We start from the raw sequence: 16,080 nt of genomic DNA on the forward strand, positions 1-16,080 counted from the left end.
CGTGGCCACGAGAACCAAGAGCATGGCCGCCACAAGCTTCCTCATCATCGTGGCCATGGAGAGACCGATCGATGGTGTATACTGATTCAAACTTTGTGAGTGTTCAATCGAACTACGCTCTTCTGTGATGTGTGTGTGTGTGTGAGTTGTGGGTTCTTGTTCGAAGATTTGGCCGGTATTTATGGAGAGCCACGCGTTGCAGGCAGGCCTAGGAAAGTACGGTGAAAGTTCCACGCATCGACGTACGCAGTTTTTACTACTGCCAACGTTGAAATTGGGCGACGCATAGATTCTCACGAACTTGAACAGCGAGTTCAGAGTGTACAAGCTTTCTATACAAAAGCTGTAGCTTTCGACCGCACCGTACGTCTTTGCCGTCAACATTGTGTGAACGCCAATGCTCACGAACGTCAGCGAAGTCAAAACGCGTACTGGCATGGCATGGCATGCATGGAAGACGAAGTTAAACTCCGCGCTGCTTCAAGCGTACGCAAAAGGAAAGGGGGGAAACCTCACCGGAGAAGCATACTGGCCGAATATGCTCAACAACTGGTTTTTTTTTATGTTAATATGTGTCTTATTTATATCATAAAGATCAAAGGATAAGTCACGTAACAACCGACATGACAAAACTAAAAAGATAGTGAATATCTTTGAGCTTGACACCAACGTCCATCACCTGCCGCTGGCATCACCACAGCAGGTCAGCAGCCACTGAAGAAAAAATATGACGGATCACCTCCTCACCCGAGCTTGACGCTACTTCATGCTGATATGCAGCTTTGCGGATCTTCACGATGGCTCACTAAAAGTGAAGCCATCAACCGACTTGTTCAATAATATTGTGTATTGTCTTTTTTTCTAATAACTCCACTCCCCGGCATTTTATTCATACAGCGGATGCATGTCTGCGTGCAACACGCTGGACAGAAACCCAGGGGCTATATAGTCATATGTCTTTGTTGAAATACATGTTATACACATATTCTGTTGTAACGTACACTCCTAGTCTATTGGCCCTCTCTTGGTCGTGGCCTTGCATGCACCTGCGAGTGCCTATGCACGCCCTCCTTTTCTCTTCTCTAACCATGTATATCTATCAGCAGTTATGAAATGTAATCAATATGAACAATAAATATTTCAACTTGGTATCAGAGCCAACCATGGCCGGTACCACGACTAGCACCGCGTCGGCCACCGTAGCTTCCATTGCTTCAGCTACCTCTCCTTACCTCTCCTCCACCATTGCCGGATCTCTCTATACTTTTGCCCCAACCTTCATCTCCCTCCCTCCCGATGCAACATCACGAACGGTTCTGCCTCGATCCATGTGTAATTTTTTCATGCACATTCTACATTTTTCGTATACATGAGGAACTTTTTTGTACACATTTAACATTTTTAAAATACATAATTAATATTTTAAATATGCTTGATGTTTACCTTTTTTTACATATCTTTTATACACGTTTAACACTTTTCAAATACATGATTAATATTTCTTTCAAACATATGCTTTGAATATTTGATAAACATTGTTTCAAACACACATTGTAACATCTTTAATGGTACGAAACATATTTTTTAACTACACAAACATTTTATTACATTTTATAAAAATATTAAAGAAATGGCCCGAACATATTTTTCGAAACACGCAAACATTTTTTAAAATGCAGCGTTCTTTTTTTAAGTGGTACGAAACATTTCTTTGAATTACGAGATCTTTTCACATTGTAGATTTTTTTTATAAAAATTCCATTTACATTTCTTGAAACACGTTAACATTTTTTAATACGAACATTTTGTTAAAGCTATCAACATTTTTTAAAGTTACGCCACTACTTAACATTTTTCAAATTCGAAATTTTTAATTTTTTATGTAATTTTAGATTTGGAACATATGTATTTAGTTTTCCGAAAATATAAAAAAAATAAAAACATTGAAAATAATTAATTAATAAGAAACATATAAGAGAAAAAAGGAACCAACTAGGAAATTGGGCCGGCCAAATAATTTCCGTCCAGCGAACGGCTCAGGTCAAAAAACAGAGCCCACTAACCAAATACTTTAATACTGGAAGCGTGGAACGCTGCCTGATTGACGTACATCCGACGGTAATCGGTTCCCTCAAAACCTAACGAGATTGTCGGTTCGCCGGTAAACACAAAGTCTTCCGGCGGCTGCACTGAATTGATCGATCGCCGTCGCCCGTCCGACGGCCGCCAACTGCTCGAAGCCTTGGACATGGTCAAATCCTTGCTCCGCCCCTCCATGGAGGAAGAGGAAGAAAAGGAGGAGAATGTGATGGAGGGGATGCGGAAGCGGAAGCGGGAGGAGAAGGGGATGGATGGGATGGAGGAGGGGGGAAAGAAAGAGCAGAAGGGCAAGGGAGGTGGGATTCTCACAAACGAGCTTTTCTCGGAGCTCTTCGTATCCGAGCTCACTGCCAAGGCCATCAGAGAGATGAACTACACCCACCTCACCCAGGTCAGTCATGCTCGCCTCCGTCAAAATTTTACCATCACACCATCTTTTTGGCAAGGTACATGCTTCTATTCTCAGTGCAAGTCCATGGTTGAATGTTTTTGTGAATGATCTCGTTATGTGGGTCGATCTGCCCTTTGCCGCGATGTTGGATTTTGGTATCTTATTAAAAGTAAGAGTAATAGCATGTATTCATGCCTGGTTGTTCTCGTGATTGCAGATTCAAGCTAGATCCATACCTCATTTGATGGTAGGAGATGATGTGCTGGGTTCAGCCAGGACTGGCTCAGGGAAGACACTCGCTTTCCTTATACCCGTGATCGAACTGCTACACAATGCGCGCTTCACGCCGAGGAACGGAACTGTAGTTATTGTGGTCTGCCCAACAAGGGAGCTTGCTATCCAGGTATATATATAATTATATATACATGGCGCAACCGTAGTCCTCTTTTAATTATTTTTCATGTTTTATTACTGTTCAACTTACTATGAATGAAACAATCAAAATCAGATGTCCCAACTGAGATAAGGTTATGCTTTGCTAAGATAATTCTGTGTAAATATAAGGCACAAGGTTATGCTTTGCTCATTTTAATAGTATTTTGGAGACAAGAAATTGAAGTGCCTTTCAATTTGCATTTGCCAAATGTTAGCAAGGTGTTTAGCTTCAAAAGGCAGTTTTCTATAGGGTATCTGAATACTGGATATGGTTGCTGAGACTATTCATTCATAGGGACTCACACAGTCACACTTCACTATCCTTAATAATGCTTTTCATTGATTCATTCATTTGTTCTAGACACACGATGTTGCCAAGAAATTAATGAAGTATCACTCTCAAACTCTTGGATATGTAATTGGTGGCACTAACATGAGAAGTGAGGCAAACCAGCTTGTGAAAGGGGTCAATCTATTAGTTGCAACGCCAGGCAGGCTTCTGGACCATCTGAAAAGTACCGGTGGTTTCAACTACAAAGGGCTAAAGGTAAAGACATTTTCTGGCCTCTATGATTTTTTTTTTCAAACCTTCAAGGAAATTTTTCTGTCGAAGTAATGCGCATGTTTAAGTTACCACACTAAATAACAAATGCAACCAGCAATTTCATACTTCTCTACTCTATTTGCATAATCAGTGACCTGATTATTTTATAGCGAATTCTTTGTGTGTGTCTACAGTCTACCCTTTTCTTGTCCATGACTGAAAGTGTTCCTGTCAATACTGAATTAGAGTATGTTTGAAATCTCAGCCTACATTATTCCAAGTATATGCAAAATCGTAAAAGCTAATAGTTTCTATTTTTACAAAGTTATTGTTAGCTTGTTACATGTTTTCGTGTTCGTTAGTTATTATTAACTCTGTCCCAGATTAACCGCAGTTCTAACACTGTCCTAAGTCCACTATTTTAACTCTGACCAAGTGTACAGAAAAGAGTATCAACATCAAATAGGTAAAATATGAAAATATATTTCGTGATGATTCTAATGATACTTATTTAAAAAGAAGGGGGGCAGCCCGGTGCATGTAGCTTCCGCTTGCGCAGGGTCCGGCGACTTTGGGTCTGGCGAAGGGTCAATGATACTTATTTCATGAATATACATTTGGCCAAACTTAATGGATGACTAAGGACAAACCTAGAAATGCACTGATTTTGGGACGGAGGGAGTAGTTGCATTGGCAAGTCCAGTGGATACAATGCTGTTTGTTATTCTGTAAACCGAATTAAGTGGGAACTAATTACAGTGGTAGAAGTGTTTGATCTATAGCCATCACCAATACTAAATTCTGTTTTCTAATGAAAGGAACATATAATTGCATTGTAAATATATTGTCGGGCAGGGATGGAATCGATCTTGTTGCCCACTCATACCTTGGCAGTTAGCAAATGGCATATTTTGCCTACTGTGCTGGTCTGCCCATTGGAACTCCAAAGCTTTGCTTGCATGCACATGTGCCATGGGTCACTATTTAGCAGGAAAATGACATTGAATTTCATGAAAATTGCTGTTGAAGGCAATGAATGTCACACCTGACCTCTCTACCTACCCTATTTTTTCTGACATAACTTACCCTGTGTTGCAGTGCCTTATAATTGATGAAGCTGATCGCATACTTGAGCAAAATTTTGAGGAGGACATGAAACAAATATTTAAGCTCCTCCCTCAGGTATGTCATCATCTGGCAGTTTCATTTCATATGCAAAGTGCAGCCTTTAACTTTCTGCTGAGATTACTGTGTCCTGGAATTGTTATGCAGAATAAGCAAACTGTTCTCTTTTCTGCCACACAGACTCAAAGGGTTAGTGGATCTGTTATTCAGTCTATTCAAACTTCCCAAATTTTCTCTATTGGCGGCAATGCTTATGTGCTTTCATCACACAGGTTGAAGATTTTGCAAATTTTACGTTTGGGAAAAAGGAAGAAAGACAACGAAAGCTTGTTTATGTTGGAGTAGATGACTCTGAATTAAAGGTATGGGACTGCTTCACCCTGCTGTTCAGCTCTCTTCTGAAGGAAATTTTGATTTATTTAGTATGAGAACTAACTTTGATGCCCTTGCAGCCTACCGTTGACGGCTTGCAGCAGGGCTACTGTGTCATTCCTAGCGAGAAAAGGTTTCTGGTTCTGTATACTTTCCTAAGAAAGATGCAGGTTATGAAGCAGAAGGTGAAGGTCATGGTGTTCTTTTCATCGTGTAGCTCAGTCAAATTCCATGCAGAATTTCTAAATTTCATTGGGATAGAGTGTCACGAGATCCACGGGCAACTGAAGCAGCAGAAACGCACTACTACATTCTTCCAATTTTCGAAAGAGGAAAGCGGTATCTTATTGTGCACAAACGTGGCAGCACGTGGGCTTGATATTCCTAATGTGGTAAGGTTTTTGCCTTTAGTTTTGAAATAATTTGGACCAATCCTTTCTATATCGCCCGACTAACCTAGGGATCTTCTGCCTTGTTTAGGACTACATTGTGCAATATGATCCTCCAGATGACCCAAAGGCAAGTAGTTAACCTTGCTAAATAAATTATCTATTTTCTCACCTTTGCTAACTTGACTTAGGAATTTGATTTGTAGGACTACATTCACAGAGTCGGTCGTACTGCCCGAGGTGATAAAGGCCAAGGACGCGCATTTTTGTTCTTACTACCAGAAGAACTGAAGTTGCTTATTTACCTGCACGTAATATCCCCCCTCCTCTATATATTGTCTGGCTACGAAGTCAATATTGTTTTCAAGCACTTTGAAACATGAATCTTGTACAGTTTTATATGCTAAGGATTTTACTTCTCCAATAACATGCATTCTTCACATAATTGGATGTGTGCTTGCAGGCGTCCAATATTTCTCTGACTGAATACGAGTTCAGTGAAAAGCATGTTCCAAAATCGCAATCCAAACTTGTGAGTGTTTCTTTTGCAACTCCATCCTGCTGTCTAAAAGTGTAGTATTATAGCTCAAGTTTTGGATCAGGAGAAAATTGTTGCTGGGAATTACTTCCTAAACCAGTCAGCGAAGAAAGCCTACAGGTCCTACCTTTTGGCATACAACTCACACTCTATGAAGGACATCTTTGATGTCCATCAACTTGATCTCAAGGTAAATATTTGCAAAGTTCTTTCTCAAGGTTCTGTCCTTGGTTTCTGCACATGTTTGTGCTCAACATTTTGTTTCATTCCATAGCTGAAACTGCCGTAATTGTTGGGGGACATTATGTTTCTATGCATTTCTCTGTACTCTGGCTATTTTTCTTAAACTTACAAAATCTTAAGCTGTCGAGTAAAAGCACATCTGTTATTTCCTTACATCAAGTTGCATTTGAATTGTTTTTTAGTATTACGGGGTTATATGTCTAAATCATTGCTGTCTTTCAGAAAGTTGCGGCATCTTTCTGTTTTAATAGCCCTCCTAAAGTGAATCTGAACCTGGAGAGTAGTGCATCGAGACACCGAAAGATGAGGAAAGTGGACGGCAGAAAGAGGCATGGACTTAGCCCTTCAAACCCCTATGGAAGGAGAGGCGGTTGTGATCACATGGATGTTGCAAGATTCTAGGAAGGATATATCAGGGGGTTAAGATCGGAGATGCTGGAAGTCACCATCTTTGATTCTTCTTTTTTGGTAGATCTCTAAATATTATGTTTGGATGTCATGTATGTTGTGTTGTTTCAGAAAGAAAAAACTGAAGAGTGGTTTATGCCCTTTGCCCTTTGGATTCTTAAAACAAGTGTAGTTATTACATTTTTTGGGGGTACATTGGTGTCTGTTCTATGACTGGTGAATTGTCCGCGTGTTGCAACGGGTTCCACTCAATAGATTGATATCGCGACGAAGGACTTGCAAACTGAATTCTAATTTGATATCACGACAGTTGGGGTCGCTGGCGGCCTGGTTTCGATAGTCCCGGCGGTGGCGAAGAAAAGCCCATGAACGCTGGTGAGAACTCCTCTGGAAGCGGGTGGGGAGGGGGGTTGTGTGGACGCGGCAATGGAAGATGAAGTTTATACAGGGCTGAAAGCATGCCAATATAACAGATAACGTGATGTGGATATAACCTGGAATGCCTCAGCCACATCTGCTGTTTGTAAACTTAATCTTCTGTTATATCGAGTTCATAAACCAGCTCCTCATACTCCCCTTTAGCTTGAGCCGTTTCTATTCAACTCGCCAAAACAAGCTGGTCTCCCTGGCGAAACACAACCGGAGATTCATGAGTACTACCTCCGTTTCTAAGTAAGATATCTGACCACTAGGCACCTTCCTCGCCCCTTGTATCCTCGGCTTGAACCACTTGTCTATAGTTACCTGAAGGTGGAGGTGGCCTTGCAGCTGGAGGTTCCTGCAGACAAACAATGCCAAATATGTCAACTTATAAGCCGCCACGAGTAACGACCGCGAGACACTGTTAATATTTCTTATACGATCACCTAGAGATCATTTAGTAAAATATTACAATTATATTGAGATGTAATCTGACGGTTCTTGTGAATGTGCATTTATAGCAATCAAGCATGGTTGAATTACTTGTAAATTAAGCAACTCAACACTCAGCAGATGATGTTAGCATACTACAAAACTAACAAGAAACTTATTGTCCACTGTTTATCTTTCTAACGATTAACTAGCTTGTTCTTGATAACTTTCAGTCAGACTTATCTTCAACATAATTTCTCCTGTTGTCAGCAACCCAATCCATCGTAAAAATAATATTCCCTCCGTTCCTAAATACAAGTCTTTTTAGAGATTCTAATAAGGGACTATATACCGAGCAAAATAAGTGGATCTACACTCTAAAATATGTCTATATACATTCGTATGTAGTTTGTATTGAAATCTCTAAAAAGACTTATATTTAGAAACGAAGGGAGTAATTGTTAAGACAAAGTTTGATGAAATTAAAAGACATGAGCTGAAATACCTGTTGACGCAATGTTGTTCTGAAAAGGTTCGAGGTTGGCTTGTATGGAAACTTTATCTGGAACCTAGAACATGGACCTTCTGAAATATTATTGCCTGAATTTATGCACTTCTGCCTTTCATTAGAACCAGACGGAGCATTTTCTGAATCAGTGGTCACTGTCATAGCAAGAAGCACATGATCTCTCCATGTCTCCCCACTCATTTTGTGTTGTTGGTGAGAAGGTGATTTGTATCCCAGCCTTTTCACCGAACTTTCTCCCTGGCCTAAAACATGGACCTTCTGAAATATTGCTGGCTGAAATTATTTTGCGCCTTCGTTTTTTCTTTATAAATCGGGGCAGCATTTTCCGTACCATTGCCCGCTGCAATAGTAAGTTCTTGTGCTGAACTCGTGACAGAATGAGTGGTAGCAGAACTTGGTCAAGAACCAATGTTTGCCAGGTAACATTAGATGTCTAAATGTAGAACATGACACTTAAACACAATATTTTGGTATTTTGGTAATACCATGGTAAAATAAACCATAACAGGATGAACCACATAAAAGGGATTCTTAGGTTGGAAATTGCTTAAAACAAGGTTAAACTTTCCAAACATATTAACACATGAAAACAGTACGTACATGCCTACGATTAAAGTTTAAGTACCCCTTTATACAAGATTTCCACGGGCAGGAACAGCACATATACAAAGATAGAAGCGGTAGTCTGCAGTCTGAGATTAGTACCAGTATCCATGTAAATGGTACAATAGGAGAATCTAACTAAACTACTAAACTGGTAAACCTTATCAACCAAAAGGCGATCACGATTAATCTGGTTGCATGATCTGTAAGAACAAGTGAAGCACTACGAAGACCCAACTAATCTACCAACACTAAATCACATTATGTCTAGTTCAAGGTGTAAGTACTAGCTCTATGAAAGCCAAGGGAGCACATGGAGCCTGCAGGTACATGGGCTCACCGCCTCCTCTTGCGTGATTTCAGGATATACTTGATGGCCTCTTCCGGTGTTGCTTTCCGGCCATCCTTGTAGTTCCATAGCTCTGGTACAGGATAGCGGCCACTGGGGTTGTACTCGTTGATTTCAAACAGCGCCTTTGTCACCAAAGTGTATATTTCTTCACCGTGCTCTTCTAACTCCCGAAGATTAGCATTATCCTTTAGCAGAATTTCCTACACCCAGGTAATGCATGTACTGTCAGATGGAATGACGGAAATGTTTGCAAGTCTATAACATGATGTAAGTGTCTACAAAAGTAAAAGGGAGACTATCCATACCTTCTCTTTACCATCATCATTCATGCGGACCTCAAAAGGGTGCCAGTTTGGATCTGCAATTCGAGCTTCCCATTTCGAACAAAGAACAGAGGAATCAACTCGTGCATCCTCTTGTAATAAATCCTGCTTGCAAGCTTTTGCAAATTCTTTGAGGTCAAGATCGCCCATCCTTTTGACACCTATGTGTGCATGTCCATTCGTAAAATTCTGCAAGCCCTGCAAAAAATGCACAAGATTGATTACAAGTAAAATTAGTGACAGCACAGTGACTCAATTAGACATAGAGCAAAATTATCACATGAACTTGTGAGAGAATGTTGGAACAGATCGATCACAAAGGGAATTAGTGATGATATGATGAAATGTGGTGCAAAAGTAGAGGAAGTTATTAGTTGCTCGCTTACATCTATCAGTGTTTTCCGGACGACTTGCAACTCGTTGTTGCTTCTTATTTCCATGGTTGTCAGGACTTTGTTGTCTGACTCTAGCCCTTCACGCTCATCATTTAGATCTTTCATCTTTTTCCGGATGTCTTGCAACTCGGCACTGTTTTCCCTTTCCTTGGCAACTAGAGCCTTGTTGATTGAATCCAGTATGTTCATCTCCTCTTCCAAATGCCCTGCTTGCTTCCTTACATGGACTAGCTCGTTCCGAACCCTCTCCAATTCATCGTCTTTCGCTTCCTTGGCACTAGCCAGGGCCTGGTTGAGCAAGTCAATGGCGCGCATCTCCTCCTGTAAATGTGCTAGTTGCTTTCTCACATCTGTCATCTCCTCCTGTCCTCGTCGAAGTTCATCGTCGCTTTTCGCTTCCTTGTTAACCAGAGCCTGGTTAAGTGACTCCACCGTGTGCGTCTCATCCTTCAGCTCTGCTAGCTGCTTGCTCACATGAGTCAGCTCTTTCAGAACCCGCTGCACTTCATCCCTGCTCTCTGTTTCCTTGCAAACCAGAGCCTGATTCAGCAGCTTGACTGTGTGCACCTCATCCTGCAACATTTTCTTATCTTGCTCGAGGTTCCTCATGTCGTAGTGATGCCGTGCAGCTAGAGCGTCAAGTTGCCTTTTCTTATCTTGCTCGAGGTTCCTCATTTCGTGGTGATACTGCGCAGCTAGAGCATCAAGTTGCCTTGATTTCGCCTCAACCTCCGCTTCAAACCGCTGTGATTTCGCTTCACACTCCTGCATCTTGGACTCCAGCTCTGAACAGAGCTTCTGATTGTCGTCGGCTTTTGGCCAGTGGTTGTTTCCTGCCGCCAATGCAGCTTGCTCCGGTGGCGCCACCGGTGGTGGCAAGAACAGGTCCGGCCTCTTCACCCAGATGAGCCTCTGCAGGTATGCGCCGTAGTAACACGCCCAATCGCTTCTCATCCCCTTCCTCAGCTCGAACATCTCCTCCACTACAAGGCGCCAGAGTAAAAATGTCCAGTCGACAGTATGCGCCATCCCATCCTTCACCCTCTGCGCCGCCGACTCGACATAGATGGGCAGCCTCCCGCCGTTGGTGGCCGCTAACGGCGTCAAGATGTACGCTTTCATGAACTCCGTCGCGGCGGAGGCCACGGCAGCGGGGTCGACGCCGGCCGGGGGGTCCCGATCGACCGGCGCGGTACTTCGCGGGGCCGGGAGGGCGAGCGCGTCGGCGAAGGTGTCAGGGGAAACCTCGAACCCGACGCCTCGTGCGTGGCTCCACTCACGGATGGACAGATAATTGGCGATGAGCGCGGCGACGAGGTCGCGGCGCGGGGCGCCGGGGGAAGGGGGCGAGGAGAGGTCGAGGTGGACGAAGCTGAGGAGGCCGAGTGCGCGGAGACCCGCGGCGGACGGGGCCGGGGACGGGGCCGCGGGCGGGGGCAGGAGGAGAAGGTTGGCGCGGATTTCAGGGAGGCGCTCCGCCGCCCCCGCGCGATTCCATTCGTGCAGCAATCCAGGTATCCCGGGGGGCGCCTCCCGTGGGGGCAGGTCCGGGTCATCCTCGTCGGCGGTCGCGCGGGGTTTGGGGTTCTTGCTCCCGGACTCGGCCACGGGAAGAGATTGCGAGTAAGAAGGTGGAGGATGCATTAGAGAGATGGTTGGGTTGGGGGATTGGATGATTTGCCCCACTTTATAAGGGGTTGAATAATTTGCTCTGTGATTGTCTCAATGACAGTGGCCCCGGGCCTTATCCGGTAGCCTCTCGGGGGGGGGGGGGGGGGGGGGGGAGGGAGGGGGGGCAAATGATTTTACGGAGAAGTAAAGCGGGGCAAAAGATCCAATTTTTCATGAGGGATGATTTGCCCTGTGATTGTCTCAATGACAGTGGCCCCCCCGGTAGCCTCTAGGGAGGGGGGGGGGGCAAATGATTTTATGGAGAAGTAAAGTGAGGCAAAAGATTCAATTTCTCATGGTTGGGGCCGCCGGATCGTGCCGCGAGTGAGAGTGGTGAGTGAGAGGAGGGGTTTGGGTGGCGCGGCTGAGGAAGAAGACGCACTTTTGATGTTTTTCTTATGGGCAACTATTTTTACTTCCTCCGATCTAGTGTAAGACATTTTTTTCGAGGATACGCAAATTGCGTACCTTAGCTTTATAGAAAAAGAGAAATGAGACACACAACAACGTCAACCACTCGTTGCGAACAACGAAGGCGACCCATTCCACACCCGGATCATACAAGGACAACCAAATACAATAACACGACAACACAACTACGACAGAAAAAGCCTACCCTACATCGAACCCCTTGCCGCGTCTCGGCCGACACTGAAGACCTCCGAAGAACAACAACTCCAGCTTCCTTGGATAAGCCGACGACGACCGTACATGGCGCCGAAGGAGAAAGATCCGGGCAGCGGTGAACGCCGGAGGAGCGCATCATGGGACCTCGAGTCTCCCAGCACAATGCTCCCAACAGAGTAACAACCTCAAGGACGTTGCCATCATGCCGATCCTACGAATCAAGGCTTTCGCCCCGGAGACAGCTGCCGAAACAAGGTCACGAGGAAGATGGCGTTGCACTCGGCGAAGCCTTCAGGAAGGTGAATGACACCCGTAGGTGCCATCAACGCTGGTCCGGCCACAACTGAACAAGATTTTCATCCGTAGCATCGCACATCTCCACCGCTATCGTTTTGGGGTTATGCATTAGAGACAGCTGCATTCACGTTAAATATGGTGCCGTCTAAAATCTGTTGAGATGACACCGTATGAACTGTGGTTTAGCAAGAAACCTAAGCTGTCGTGTCTTAAAGTTTGGGGTTGCGATGCTTATGTGAAAAAGTTTCAGCCTGATAAGCTCAAACCCAAATCAGAGAAGTGCGTCTTCATAGGATACCCAAAAGAAATTATTGTGTACACCTTCTATCACAGATCCGAAGGCAAGATCTTTGTTGCTAAGAGTGGATCCTTTCTAGAGAAGGAGTTTCTCTCGAAAGAAGTGAGTGGGAGGAAAGTAGAACTTGATGAGGTAATTGTACCTTCTCCCGAATTAGAAAGCAGTTCATCAAAGAAATCAGTTCCAGTGATGCCTACACTAATTAGTGAGGAAGTTAATGATGATGATCATGAAACTTTAGATCAAGTTACTACTAAACCTCGTAGGTCAAGCAGAGTACGTTCCACACCAGAGTGGTACGGTAATCCTGTTCTGAAAGTCATGTTACTAGACCATGACGAACCTACGAACTATAAGGAAGCGATAATGAGCCCAGATTCTACGAAATGGCTTAAGGCCAAGAAATCTGAGATGAGATCCATGTATGAGAACAAAGTATGGACTTTGATTGACTTGCCGGATGATTGGTGAGCCATTCGGAATAAATGGATCTTCAAGAGGAAGACATACGCTGATAGTAGTGTTACTATCTACAAAGCTTGAATTGTCGCAAAAAGATTTTCGACAAGTTCAAGATGTTGACTACGATGAGATTTTCTCACTCATATCAATGCTTAAAAGTCTATCCGAATCATGTTAGCAGTTGCCGCATTTTATGAAATCTGGCAAATGGATATCAAAACTACATTCCTTATGGTTTTCTTAAAGAAGAGTTGTATATGATGCAACAAGAAGGTTTTGTCAATCCTAAAGGTGCTAACAAAATGTGCAACCTCCAACGATCAATCTATGGACTGGTGCAACCATCTCGGAGTTGGAATATACGCTTTTATAAGTTGATCAAAGCATATAGTTTTATACAGACTCGCGATGAAGCCTGTATTTACAAGAAAGTGAGTGGGAGCACTACAACCTTTCTGATAAGTATATGTGAATGACATATTGTTGATCGGAAATGATGTAGAATTTTCTTGAAAGCATAAATGAGTGTTTGAAAGGAGTTTTTCAAAGAAATACCTCGGTGAAGTTGCTTACATATTAAGCATCAAGATCTATAGAGATAGATCAAGATGCTTGATAAGATTTTTCAAATGAGTACATACCTTGACAAGTTTTTGAAGTAGTTCAAAATAGAATAGTCAAAGAAGTTGTTATTGCCTGTGAGGTGTGAAGTTGAGTAAAGACTCAAAATTCGACCACGGCAGAAAATAGAAAAAGAATGAAAAGTCATTCCCTATACCTTGGCCATAGGTTCTATAAAGTATGCTATGCTGTGTACCAGACCTATTGTGTACCTCACCATGAGTTTGGCAAGAGGGTAGAATAGTAATCCAAGAGTGGATCACTGGACAGCAGTCAAAATTATCCTTAGTGAAATAAGGACATGTTTCTCGGTTATGGAAGTGACAAAAAGTTCGTCGTAAAGGGTTATGTCGATGCAAGCTTTAACACTGATCAGGATGACTCTAAGCCTCAATCTGGATACATATTGAAAGTGGGAGCGATTAGCTAGAGTAGCTCTGTGCAGAGCATTGTAGACATAGAAAAATTTGCAAAATACATACGGCTCTGAATGTGGAAGACCCGTAGACTAAACTTCTCTGACAAGAAAAACATGATCACTCTTTGGGTGTTAATCACATAACAATGTGAACTAGACTATTGAATCTAGTAAACCCTTTGGGTATTAGTCACATGAAGATGTGAACTAATCACATAAAGATGTGAACTATTGGTGTGAAATCACATAACTACGTGAACTAGATTATTGACTCTAGTGCAAGTGGGAGACTGAAGGAAATATGCCCTAGAGGCAATAAAAGTTGTTATTTATATTTTCTTATATCATGATAAATGTTTATTATTTGTGCTAGAATTGTATTAACCGAAAACTTAGTACATGTGTGAATACATAGACAAACAAAGTGTCCCTAGTATGCCTCTACTTGACTAGCTCGTTGATCAAAGATGGTTAAGTTTCCTAGCCATAAACATGTGTTGTCATTTGATGAATGGGATCACACCATTAGAGAATGATGTGATGGACAAGACCCATCCGTTAGCTTAGCACTATGATCGTTTAGTTTATTGCTATTGCTTTCTGCTACCTCTTGAGTATGCGTTGGTTTTCCCTTGAAGAGGAAAGGGTGATGTAGCAAAGTAGCGTAAGTATTTCCCTCAGTTTTTGAGAACCATGGTATCAATCCAGTAGGAGATAATATACAAGTCACCTAGTACATGCACAAACAATCAAGAACCTCGCAACCAACATGATAAAGGGGTTGTCACTCCCTTCACGGTCATTTGCGAAAGTGAGATCTGATAAAGATAGTAAGATAAATATTTTTGGTATTTTTGTTGTATAGATTGGAAAGTAAAGATTGCAAAATAGTAAACAAGATGCGATAATAAAAATAGATGCAATATAATAAGGAAGAGACACGGGGGCCATAGGTTTCACTAGTGGCTTCTCTCATGATAGCATGTATTACAGTGGGTGAACAAATTATTGCCGAGCAATTGATAGAAGAGCGCATAATAATGAGAATGTAACATCCCAAATTTTCAATTTGGAATGTAATACATAGATCATTCATGCATATCATATTTTGTTGCATTTCGTTTCGCCATCCTCGAAATTCTAAGCAACTCAAGGACCATCGGAGAGAGTTGGGAATTTCACTGTTTCCATATTTGAATTTTTATCAAATATTGAAACGAGGATTTTTGGTTTTAATAATTTTTCTCCCCAAAAATATTTCATGTTAAAAAAAATATGAGAGGAGATAATATGACCTCTCCAAAATAAATGAAATATTGAATGAAAATATTAAAATCAAATATTTGATTTTATTCAGATTTTATTGTTATTTTTTGCATTAGAAAAATTGCATATTTTCAAAATTGCATTTCAGAGCCAAGAAAATGTTCATCTTGTTCTAAATATTTTATTTAGACGGTGGAAATTTATTTTGGCATTTTTAGATTTTTTATTTATTTTTATAGGATTTATTTTCGATGGAATCTGCTTTTCTAAAGGAGAGAGCCCGCCGGACCGAGCTGGGACGAGGCCCAGCTGGCCCAGCCACCCCGCGCCGCCGTCTCCCACCCGGAGACCGCGACCGCCGCCACCGCTCGCCGTGGCCGAGTCGGCCACGCCACCCCGCCTCCCTTCCCCAAGCCCCCCCCCCCCTCTTTAAAGCCGACCCGAGACTCCCCTGGAGCCCCGAAGCCGAGCCGCCGCCGCCGCAAGTTGCCCGCCCCGCCGCCTTGCGCCGCTGTCGCCGCCGTCGCATGCCGCCGCTCGCCGCTGCCGCTGCTGCCGCCGCACGCCGCTGCTGCCGCCGCCCGCCGCCCCATGCTGCCCCGCCTCGCCGCGCCGCTGCGGAAGCCGCCGGAGCCACCGCCGATCCAATCGATCTCGCCGTTCGGTATTTTTCAGTTTAGGTAAAACCGTCGGTTTTTTAAAAACCCTAGTTTCGTTTTTTCGGTTCGCCGATTTTCTCGGTTTAGTTTATTTAGCGGGCGTTCGTCTGTACGTTCGTTTTAACAAACGGTGTTCACTCGTTAGTCGCAGACAGCGAACAT

At 43.0% G+C, this 16,080-nt stretch overlaps 2 protein-coding genes across 2 annotated transcripts; one reads left to right on the forward strand and one right to left on the reverse strand.

The window, feature by feature from the left end:
• Positions 1 to 2,119: 2,119 nt before the first annotated feature.
• On the forward strand, positions 2,120 to 7,318 carry LOC125514675 (DEAD-box ATP-dependent RNA helicase 27-like). The gene is made up of 12 exons (XM_048680016.1): positions 2,120 to 2,491; positions 2,709 to 2,894; positions 3,288 to 3,473; positions 4,569 to 4,652; positions 4,743 to 4,784; positions 4,868 to 4,957; positions 5,048 to 5,359; positions 5,448 to 5,486; positions 5,563 to 5,667; positions 5,820 to 5,888; positions 5,959 to 6,084; positions 6,360 to 7,318. The coding sequence occupies exons 1-12, from the start codon at positions 2,249 to 2,251 to the stop codon at positions 6,537 to 6,539; spliced, it is 1,662 nt and encodes a 553-aa protein (XP_048535973.1). The 5' UTR covers positions 2,120 to 2,248; the 3' UTR covers positions 6,540 to 7,318.
• Positions 7,319 to 8,141: 823 nt separating this feature from the next.
• Positions 8,142 to 11,253, reverse strand: LOC125514674 (factor of DNA methylation 2-like). The gene is made up of 3 exons (XM_048680015.1): positions 9,591 to 11,253; positions 9,187 to 9,402; positions 8,142 to 9,081 (listed from the first exon to the last, which is right to left on the reverse strand). Exons 1-3 carry the CDS (start codon positions 11,241 to 11,243, stop codon positions 8,866 to 8,868), a joined length of 2,085 nt encoding a protein of 694 aa, XP_048535972.1. The 5' UTR covers positions 11,244 to 11,253; the 3' UTR covers positions 8,142 to 8,865.
• Between the last annotated feature and the right edge of the window lie 4,827 nt (positions 11,254 to 16,080).

This window comes from Triticum urartu, chromosome 6 (assembly GCF_003073215.2).
Source record: "Triticum urartu cultivar G1812 chromosome 6, Tu2.1, whole genome shotgun sequence".
Lineage (NCBI taxonomy): Eukaryota > Viridiplantae > Streptophyta > Magnoliopsida > Poales > Poaceae > Triticum > Triticum urartu.

What these genes read in the sequence shown, in the direction of transcription:
- LOC125514675 (XM_048680016.1), top strand. Translation starts at nt 2,249, where the DNA reads ATGGTCAAATCCTTGCTCCGCCCCTCCATGGAGGAAGAGGAAGAAAAG. An exon ending in TCAACTACAAAGGGCTAAAG is followed by an intron (nt 3,474 to 4,568) that starts GTAAAGACATTT and finishes CCTGTGTTGCAG; the next exon opens with TGCCTTATAATTGATGAAGC. An exon ending in ATCCTCCAGATGACCCAAAG is followed by an intron (nt 5,487 to 5,562) that starts GCAAGTAGTTAA and finishes TTTGATTTGTAG; the next exon opens with GACTACATTCACAGAGTCGG.
- LOC125514674 (XM_048680015.1), bottom strand. Translation starts at nt 11,243, where the DNA reads ATGCATCCTCCACCTTCTTACTCGCAATCTCTTCCCGTGGCCGAGTCC. An exon ending in TCCGGAAAACACTGATAGAT is followed by an intron (nt 9,403 to 9,590) that starts GTAAGCGAGCAA and finishes CATTTTTTGCAG; the next exon opens with GGCTTGCAGAATTTTACGAA. An exon ending in ATGATGATGGTAAAGAGAAG is followed by an intron (nt 9,082 to 9,186) that starts GTATGGATAGTC and finishes ACCTGGGTGTAG; the next exon opens with GAAATTCTGCTAAAGGATAA.